At 55.4% G+C, this 10,295-nt stretch overlaps 1 protein-coding gene and 1 non-coding gene across 2 annotated transcripts; both read right to left on the bottom strand.

Moving 5' to 3' along the window:
* Nucleotides 1-2,438: 2,438 nt before the first annotated feature.
* TRNAA-CGC (transfer RNA alanine (anticodon CGC)) lies at nt 2,439-2,510 on the bottom strand. The gene has a single exon. It is a non-coding gene; the product is annotated as a tRNA-Ala (tRNA).
* Nucleotides 2,511-8,871: 6,361 nt separating this feature from the next.
* On the bottom strand, nt 8,872-9,798 carry LOC129200104 (olfactory receptor 14J1-like). Its single transcript, XM_054811358.1, has one exon. It carries the CDS (start codon nt 9,781-9,783, stop codon nt 8,872-8,874), a length of 912 nt encoding a protein of 303 aa, XP_054667333.1. The 5' UTR covers nt 9,784-9,798.
* Nucleotides 9,799-10,295: the final 497 nt, after the last annotated feature.

Below are 10,295 nucleotides of genomic sequence, written 5' to 3'. Positions count from 1 at the left end.
GGCACAGAGGCTATGACAGAGCTGCTGTGTTGGGGTGAACCCTGGGCTGTGGCCCCACAGAAACGAGCCCTAAGGTGGCCGCTGTGCCCTGAACACCCCATCCAGCCCCAGGGGGTCTCACATCCCATGGATCACCTCCCACAGTGGTTAGGAGGCAGCTCCGCTGCCCACTGTCGTGGCACAGGGTACAGAGGCACTTGCTGGGGCACACGGGGCTGGGATTGCCCCTTCCCTGGCTCTGCCAGGTCCCCAGTCTCCATGAGCTGTTCCTGCTCCCTTGGGCCCTCACAGACCTTGGAGCAGTGCTAGTAGATCCCCAGAGCTGCCTCCTTCCTGGGCAGGGACTGTAAGGCCCCACGGCAGCCCTGGGACCCCCTCGTCCTGCTGCGCTCCAGCCCCCAGCCCTGCCCTCCTGCTGCCTCCCAGGGGTGTCAGTGAGGGTTTGTGTCGGGGCAGTACCTGTGTGCAGGTGCAGGGGGGATGAGAGCAGGAGCAATGGGGGGACCTTTCCCTCAGTGCTGTGGGAGGCAGAGGAGGGAGAGTCCAGGGGAGGGAGAAAGGATCCCCAGGAGACATGGGCTGCTGCCCAAAGCCATCATCCAGCCCCTGCTCTGGAGAAGGTCCTGTCTGGGAGGCTGCTAATTTGGGCACATTTCCATGGCAGAGGGTATTTTGTGTCCCTCCCCTAAAGCCGGCACTGCTGGGAGCTGAGCCAGGGTCCCTCTCCTTGGGCTGGGGCTTTCACCTGCCCCAGCTCCCATGGGCAGAGAAATGACTCACGCAGGAGCTGGGTAGGGTGAAGGGTTTGACACTTGGGCGGGAACCTGAAACCCAAACTGCCCTCCCAGGTCCCACCGGTGGGTCTTCAGACCCCTCAAGCTCTTCCCTGATGGGCTTCTCTGCTGCAGACCAGAAGGTGTGTTGGGTGTCCATTGCAGGGGAGCAGCCCCAGGTGGGTAGCACTGCAAACAGCAGGATCTGGCCCTAGAGCAGAAGAGAGGAGGAGGCAGCTGTCACCAAGAGCATCTCCCACAGCGGCATTGCCCCATTCCTTGCTGGGAGCTCCTCCACCCCTGGGGTAACCTTGAGGGATATGGGGACAGCCCAGGGTCACAGACCCCTCTGCCCTGATCCTTAGAGCTTTCCTGCTGGCAGTCCCTGGCCTTGTGAGATGCAGGGCTGGAGCCTGCCCAGTGGGACTTTCCCAAGGGATGGAGGCTGTGTTTGCTGTGCCCATGTGTGTCACCCATGATGATGACCTTGAGGGTCTCTCCCTGACAACCCTCCTCTCCTGAGGGATTTCCACAGCCGTGCTCTGCCCAGCGTGAGGCAGCAGTGCAGACGGTTGGGGTCTCACCTACACCTACCTTGTGTAGGTCCTGGGGAGCTGCTGCAGGAGCAAGCACAGATCTGGGGTACAGTGATGATCCCACATTGCTGCAGAGACCCAGCCCGCAGGCCCAGACTGTTCAGGCCCCAAAATGCCCTGAAATGGGATCTTTCTGCTCAGGTGTGCTGCCCCCTCACACACACCCCTGGGCTCTGTGGCTCATCTCCCGGAGGAGGAGGAGGAGGAGGCAAAGCTCTGCCAGGTGCCAGAGTAAGGGAGAAATATTACCCCTGGGGGAGGGCAGAGCTGGCAGGGAGGTGGCATGGGGCAGACACTGGGCTCTTCTCCCTGGTCCCCACCTGGGGCGGCTTGAGTCCACAGGTCAGTGTCCATACTGGCACCAAACATCCTGTGTTCAGAAGATATCCCCACCCCACCGCCCTTCTTCTGCACTTCACTTTTATACCTTATTTCTCTGAATTTGGGCCCACCGTTGCTGGGGGGCACTGAGCACCCTGCAGTAAAAGGCCATGTCTCATGTCCCATTTGGGTTGCAGGTGGTTTTGGTGGGGAAACAGCTGAGGCACCATCTCCTGGCCCTTGCTGCCTGTGCATGGCTTTGGACAGGCCTGTGTCTCCTTGATCCCACCGACATGGGCTGGACGGAGACACCAAACCCCCAGGAACAAGAGGTGGGTACCAGCCCCAGCAGTCCCACCTCTGCAGGGCTGTGCCTGACCTCAGCACCTCTGGGTTCCTCTGCTCAAGGCAGTGGTGATGGCAGAGGGAAAGAGACCTGGAGACAGGGACAGGGTAAGAAATGCCATTCCACCAGCTGGGAGTCCCACAGGCCTGTCCAGGCTGGTCCAGCTCAGACACCCCTAGCTGCTGGCACAGGGGGGTGTTTCCCAGCTGGGATGGGATCTGCACCTGAGCTCAGGTCCAGCACCTCTGGGAGGTGGCTCAGCAGAGGCAGCGCACACAGCCCTCCTCACCCCACAGACAGGCCCTGGGTGGGCAGGGCAGGCCCACAGTGCCTGGAGAGGACCAGTGCTCCAGCTCCAGCCTGTACCCGCTTGAGGCTGGGCACTGGGGGAAAAAGCACCCTTGGAGATGCCGGGGATCGAACCCAGGACCTCCCACATGCGAAGCGGGCGCTCTGCCGCTGAGCTACATCCCCTTCACGCCTGCCAGCAGGACAGACACTCTGCTGCCGTGACATGTCTATGACAAGCACAGCCCTGTTGTCCCCTGGGTGCCCGGGGACCCTCTGCAGAAAACAGCATTTGAAGCCTCCTGAGATGGGGGAAGTCAGGACAGCCTCTCCACGGGGGCCTGATCCTGGCACAGGGGTGCACTGCAGAGCATTGCCCCTTCCACGTCTCGGCAGGGCAATGGGGCAGAAGGAGGCTCTTGCTGCAGGCGCTGCTCCCACGCTCTGACCCACTCTGGGCTTGATGGAGAGGAGAAAACCCCCGAGCCTCCTCTGCCACCCAGGGCAACAGCCGTCTGTCTCCCACCTGTCCCCAGCTCCACAGGAGGAGCAGAGCAACAGGGTGAGGGAAACACCCTCCCTGGGGTGAGGTGTCCCCAGGCTCTGATGGCACCCCAGGGTGTGCGGTGGGGGGACATGGGGACAGAAACCTCTCACGCCCTCATCCAGGTAGCGGGCCTCCCCCTGCACCCCCCCTCCCCACCAGCATCCCTGGAGGTGGCGTGAAGGGCAGGCTTCCATCGCCCTGGGGCTGATGCCCAGAGAGGAGCACAGAGGTGTTTCATCAGTCATTGCAGCAGGCGGGTCAAGGGGGGCAAGAAACTCTGCTCAGGACAGCGTGTGACTACACATGACACCCATGCACTGCAGTGGGTGATCCTCAGCACGGCTTGGTCAGCTGTCCTGGGCACATCAGAGGTCTCGCTGCGACAGACCTCCAGAGGAAGGGTGCTGCCATTCAGGCCTCAGCTCCAGGGAGTGCCTCTGCCCGGGAGTGGGGGGGGACAGTGGCCTCTGGTCTGAAAACTGAGAACCAGGTGAAGGGGGGTGTGAGGAGAGGAGCAGTCTGTGCACCATGGAGAATGAGAAAGAGGAGAGAGACAGGGTCTTTGCAGAGACCGCGCAGTGGAGAGATCTTGATCCCTGTGGAGCAGGGAAGGAGGGAGAGCTGGAGACCACCCCAGAGGAGCACTGAATGGAGAGTCCTGCCCAGGGGGAGGCTGGGGACTCGTGGTGCTGGAGGAAGGCTCCTTCTGAGCTGCATGGCTGCAGCTACAGAGCAGGGACAGTGCTCTGGCAAGAGGTGAAGGAGCAAGCAGGGCTGGGGCAGGCTGGAGGAAGGCAGACAGGTCTGCAAAAATCTGAGGGAGAAAATGATTGCTGAAGCCCGGGGTTGAACCAGGGACCTTTAGATCTTCAGTCTAACGCTCTCCCAGCTGAGCTACTTCAGCCCTGCCCCAGCAGCCCTGGTCCCTGTGCCACCCGTGCCAGGCCACAGGCTGGCACCCAGGAGGAGTGCTCCTCAGGGAGGTTCCCAGGGGAAAGCTGTGCCCAGCCCTGAGCAGAGGGGACCTGGCTCCTCCCTGACCCCAAGGCCAGGTGGGCTCCAGCTTTGGTGGAGGCCAGCTTACACTGGGCGTGCCAAGATGTCTGTGGGCCTTGTACAAACGGGACAGTGGTGAAGGTAAATGGGCAGACCAGGCATGTGCAACTGCAAAGGCTGCGGGTGGAAGAAGCGTGGGGCTGGTGGAAGACCTTACCTCCTTCCCCAGGGAAGGCCTCCTCCCACCCTTTTGTCCCTGGCTCCACTTCACTCTCTCCTTCATGCCCAACTCCTCTATCTCCTCCCCGCTGAGCAGGGCAGGGGGATGGGGAATGGGAGTTGTGGTGAGTCCATAACAGTTGCTCTCTGCTGCTCCTTCCCTCTAAGACTTTTCCCATGGGGTCCCTCCTATGGGCTACAGTCCTTCAAGACAAACCCGCTCCAGCATGGGCTGTCCTCCATCCAGCATTCTTTCAAGAATTGTCCAACATCTTCAGTGTTCGGTCCTCGACAGACTGCAGGGCTTACTTTACCCACTATGGTCTTCTCCATGGGCCACAGGGAAATACTGGCTCTACTCTGATATTCTCCATGGGCTGCAGGAGGCAATCTGCTCTTGTGCCTGGAGCACCTCTTCCCCCTCCCTCTTCACCAACCTTGGTGCTTGCAGGGCTGTTTCTCACATTTTGTCTCCCTTACTCCTCTCCCATTCTGGCAGTTGTGTCCTTTCTTAAATATGCTTTTGTGAAGGTCCCACCAGCTTCACTGATGGGCTCGTTTTTGTGCAGTGGTGGTCTGCTTGGAGCCTGCTGGAACCAGCTCTGTCTGGCATGGGGAGGCAGCCCCTGGTGTCTTCTCACAGAGGACACCCCTGCATCCCCCCTGCTGCCAAAGCCTGGACACCACCACCAATACACAGTGTAAATCTTTGTCTTGCTGAATGACATCCCCTGCTCTTCCCTCATCCACAAATACAATTTACTCGCTGGGGAGGAAGGGAGAGAACAGAGAAGGCCTTGATGCTGTGCAAACATGGTTCAGCAATAGCTACACCATCGGTGTGTTGGCAACTCTGTTTTGGTGACAAATCCCAAACACAGCACCACGGGGGCTGCCGTGAAGAAAATTAACTCCATCCCAGCCCAAACCAGTACAGTGTGCCTGGAAGAATGTTTCCAGGATTAGCTGCTCTATCTCCTTCCCAGGGAGAGAGGTGAGGCTGACTGGCTGGTAGTTCCCTGGGTCCTTCTTCTTGCCCTTCTCAAAGACAGGAGGCACATGTGGTTTCTTCCACTCTTTGGAGGACTGTATTGTGTGCACACACGTGAACTGAGGCAAGAGGACTCCCACTGCCTGTGGGTTTGTGGCAGGTATGGGAGGAAGCTGAGTCCCTGTGACGGATCCACTCGACTCCCTGACCATACCGGCAGTAGTTTGGTTCAGGGTCCAAAGGAGGTAAAGGCCCAGGTGTAACCTGGCCAACAACTTCTCTAGTTCCAGTCTGGTCTCTGAAAACAGGAGCAGAGGGACATGGTGAGCATTGATGTATATAGGCTTGGAAACTGGAATACCCATCACGTGATTAAGACATGAGTAACAGGTGGTTCCTCCAAGACTCATTTATCAAGGAACAAAGAAAGTTGTGGGTACAAGGAGTCTCATGCATACCTTTCCCATCACATGGAATTTGCCTGTGAGCCAACCACTCTATTCCATAAATGTGGCAGCCTAAGGGTATCTTCTTTGAGCTCTCCCTGCTAAGCAGCTGGCTGCCCAGCGGTGATCTCTCCTTGAGCTGGGACACCTCTCAAGGTTACTCCTCGAGGCTGAGACCTCTTACCCACTGCAGATCTTTGCTAAGTGACTGATATTGCGCTTAACCTTGTGTAACAGTGCACTAAGATTTTGTATTGGTGACTTTGATTCTGTTTTGGTAGCTGTGAATCATTGTTATATCCTCTGTGCAGTAAGGAATAGAGTGATCCTTGCCATCCGACTTTGATAAGGTGCAGTAAAACCGCTTTTGCTGATACTTCTGGCGGTGGTTCTTTAATTGGTCTAAATCGCCCGTCTGTGACAAGCTAGTGTAGTCAGCAGGAGTCTGGATCAGGATTTGCGACAGGAGACCTTATTGCAGGCATACAGTGTATAGGGCAGGCTTATCGGAAGAGGGAGACTTTTTACCAGGGCCTGTAGTGACAGGACAAGAGGCTTTTAAACTGGAAGAGGGTAGGTTTAGATTGAACATAAGGATGAAATTTTATCTGGTGAGGGTGGTGAGACATGGGCACAGGTTGCCCAGAGAAGTTGTGGATGCCCTGTCTGTGGAAGTGTTCAATGCCAGGCTGGATGGGGCTTTGAGCAACCTGGTCTAGTGGAAGGTGGGTCCCCCATGGGGTCAGAAGTCCTTGAGGAGCCTGCTCCAGCATGGGCTTCCCACAGGGTCACAGCCTCCTTTGGGGGCAACCACCTGCTCTGGAATGGGGTCCTCCAAGGGCTGCAGGTGACTGTCTGCTCCAACATTAACCTCCATGGGCTGGCGGGGGTCAGCCTGCCTCACCATGGTCTTCTCCATGATTTGCAAGGGAATCTCTGCTCTGGTGTCTGCAGCACCTCCTCCCTCTCCTTCTTCACTGACCTTGCTGTCTGCAGGATTTTTTTCCTCACTGTTTTTTTTCCTACCTTACTCCTGTCTCACTCTGGCATTTGTGCCCTTTCTGAAATATGCTTTCACAGAGGCACCACCAGCTTTGCTGATGAGCTCAGCTTGTGCCAGCAGTAGGGCTATTGCAGTGCTGGCTGGACTTGGCTGTGTAGGGCATGGGGCAACCCACTGTCTCTTCTGACAGGGGCTCCTGTTGCCCCTCCACTACTAAAAAAGTGGATGTAGAAACTCATACAGAGCAAAATGCTTGGCCCTGCTCTTCCACTGCCAAGAACTCCAAACTACTCATTGGAGGGGAAGAGAAACAGAGAAGGCCTTGACACTGTGCACGCACTGCTCAGCAATAGCTAAAATATGGGTGTGTTATCACCACTGTTTGGGCCACCAATGCAAAGCACCATATGAGCTGCTATGAGGAAAATTAACCCCATCCCACCTAGTCCCAGTACAATCCGCACCCTTATTCCACAGCATTTCCGTCATGCTCAGGTCCCACGCTGACTGATACACCTGAGTGTACACATTCAGGATGTACACAATCGCCCGATTCCTGTGTTGTTGCATTTCTACACCCTGCTCGAGCCTTTCCATTCTCTCTCTTTCTCGTTCCCACAATCCCCTCTTACCAACACTTACAACTTGTACTCCGTACTTAAACCATCTTTACTTCCGACAGTCAGGTTTACACATCCTCATTAACCACTACCCCCTGTTCCTTGACACACGCTGATATTATTCACTCATTCCAGGCCCACTCCCTCCACCCCCACACGTGTCAATGACTTGGGTCCCATCTGCCAAGGTGATCACTCAGGACAGGTGAAGTACTCGCCCCATTCCTCGTGAGGATTGCCCGCTGTTGGTTCAAGTGGTTCCTGCTGCCTTGCTTCCTAGCACATGCAGCTCACATCATGGAGGATTTTCCCCCAAGGTTAGATCTCCTTGAGGTACACACCAGATCTCCCATCCTTCCACATTACCCGCCGAGTACAGCCAGGTCCTTGAGCCAAGACAATCTCACAGATGGGCTTGCTTGTTCCCAGGGGAGGAGCAGCCCACACTGCCTTCCCCAGCCAGCTCCCTGTGTGCGCTATGGGGACCTTACCTCCTCCCACAGTATGCGCAGGCTTTGTTTGGGCAGGACCAGGAAGGTTAGCAGATCCTCTGGTGTGTACCAGCTGAATGGCTTCTGCTAAACTGATCACCTGTCCAATATGACATGGAGCAGTGTCCCCGTGACTTTGGCTTGCTCCCTCAGCGTCCTTGGGTGAAGTCCCTCCCATCTCATGGACTGGCAAGGGTTGAGTTTGATCAAGTGACCCTAGATTTCATCCCCACCCACTGATGGTTGTTCACCATGGGTTCTGCCTCAAGGCACAAGGGCCTGGGAGACCTTGCTGATGAAGACTGAGCCAAGGGCAACATAGAGCATCTCAGACCTATTTACACCTGCTCTTGCTAAGTTCTGCAGCAGCCCTGCACTGTCTTTGTTTCTTCTTTAACTTCAGTAGTAACAGCTCATCTTGGTGCCATTGAGCTCCTTTGAGAGAGTCAACTGAATATCCTTATGGGCTGTTGCAGGAGGCTGTCCTTAGAGACCAGTGGTACTGAGCTCTGCTCAGCGCTCAGTACTTGTGCTCTGCCCTTCAGTGCTCCTGCCCATAAAATCCTGCAGTTGTTACTACCCTGTTGTCCATCCCGTAGTGAGGTTCATACTTCCCAGCTGCTCCAGCAAACAGATGACAAGTTTCTCCTGATGACGTGGTTTAGGCCCAGCCGGCAGCTAAGCACCACGCGCTGCTCGCTCACCCCTCCCCCGGCAGGATGTGGAGAGAACAGAAAAACAAGGGCAAAGCCTCGAGGATTGGGATAAGGGCAGTTTACTGGAACAGCAAGGGAGAGGGAAACAATCAACAACAGCACTGATAACAGATATTCACAATGGGTGATAACAGAGAACAATTTACCGATCCAACCACCGACCCACTAGAAGCTCAGCCCACTCCAGAACCACGCCGAAAACCGCGCCGCCCCCCCACTGCCCGACTAGCCCCCCTTTTATGGTGAGCATGATGTCACATGGTATGGAATAGCCCCCGGCCAGCTTGGGTCACCTGTCCTGGCTCCTTGTGAAATTAACTCTGTCCTTGCCATAACCAGGACATTCGTAAAGGATCAGACACAACAGGACAGAGCCTCAAGACAAGTGCTATGAACCCAAGCAATTACCTGTAAGTATGATTATCAGAGAAATAAAAACCCAGAGTACTGGCCTAAAATATACTCTTGGAACTTTGCGAAGAAGGGGAGACAAATTACTATTGGTGGTGCAAGGTCCATTAGATTAGTGTCCTCAAGGCGTCCTTGAGCTCCTGGTTCCTCATGCTGTAGATGAGGGGGTTCAATGCTGGAGGCACCACTGAGTACAGAACTGCCACCACCAGGTCCAGGGATGGGGAGGAGATGGAGGGGGGCTTCAGGTGAGCAAATATGGCAGTGCTGATAAACAGGGAGACCACAGCCAGGTGAGGGAGGCACATGGAAAAGGCTTTGTGCCGTCCCTGCTCAGAGGGGATCCTCAGCACGGCCCTGAAGATCTGCACATAGGACAGCACAACGAAAATAAAACAACCAAAAATTAAAAAAAGACTTAATATAATAAGCCCAACTTCCCTGAGGTAGGAGTGTGAGCAGGAGAGCTTGAGGATCTGGGGGATTTCACAGAAGAATTGGTCCAGGGCATTACCCTGGCAGAGTGGTATAGAAAATGTATTGGCTGTGTGCAGCACAGCATGGAGAAACCCACTGCCCCAGGCAGCTGCTGCCATGTGGACACAAGCTCTGCTGCCCAGGAGGGTCCCATAGTGCAGGGGTTGGCAGATGGCAACGTAGCGGTCATAGGCCATGACAGTGAGAAGGAAATAATCTGCTGACATCAGAAAGTAAAAGAAAAAGACCTGTACAGCACATCCCCCATAGGAGATGGTCCTGGTGTCCCAGATTAAGTTGGCCATGGCTTTGGGAACAGTGGTGGAGATGGATCCCAGGTCGAGGAGGGAGAGGTTGAGGAGGAAGAAGTACATGGGGGTGTGGAGGTGGTGGTCGCAGGCTATGGCAGTGATGATGAGGCCATTGCCCAGGAGAGCAGCCAGGTAGATGCCCAGGAAGAGCCAGAAGTGCAAGAGCTGCAGCTCCCGTGTGTCTGTGAATGCCAGGAGGAGGAATTCAGTGATGGAGCTGCTGTTGGACATGTGCTATTTCTTGGCATGGGGGCTGGTTCAAAAAAGCAAAGGACGGGGAAAAGTTAGGACAGACTCCTCTGAGCAAATCCATTCCATTTTCCATAGAAACACCCCCCAATTCAAATGCCTTTCCTTTCTCTGCTTTGTGCTGGCTGAGTGTGTTGTGAGGAGCTGAGGAGTCAGCTGTGCTCAGCTGCAGTGGGGACATGGAGCTGGTTTGTGACACCTCCAGTGAAGACAAGCGATGTCAACTGTAATCCGCCTTCAATGGAGAAATTAAATCTCTGCACTCATGATTTGGAAGAGTGCGGGCTTCACAAGAGAAGCTTAGCATGTCCTTATAGGAATGTTGTCTGTGTTTTTCATTTTCGACTATTACATCAGGGGATTTTTCCTCTGAGGGTTAGAAATACACATTTTATCATGGAAAATGGGAAGAGTCTTGAGACAGTTCAGGCAAAAGGACTCAGGTCTTTGTAGCTTAGTGCAGAGTCAGGAGAGCTGAGGTGTCCACTAGACTG

The sequence above is a fragment of the Grus americana genome (assembly GCF_028858705.1).
Source record: "Grus americana isolate bGruAme1 chromosome 27 unlocalized genomic scaffold, bGruAme1.mat SUPER_27_unloc_7, whole genome shotgun sequence".
NCBI lineage: Eukaryota > Metazoa > Chordata > Aves > Gruiformes > Gruidae > Grus > Grus americana.
This window is presented reverse-complemented; position numbering and strand designations above follow the sequence as displayed.

Coding starts and splice junctions, on each gene's coding strand:
- LOC129200104 (XM_054811358.1), bottom strand. CDS start 9,783: ATGTCCAACAGCAGCTCCATCACTGAATTCCTCCTCCTGGCATTCACA.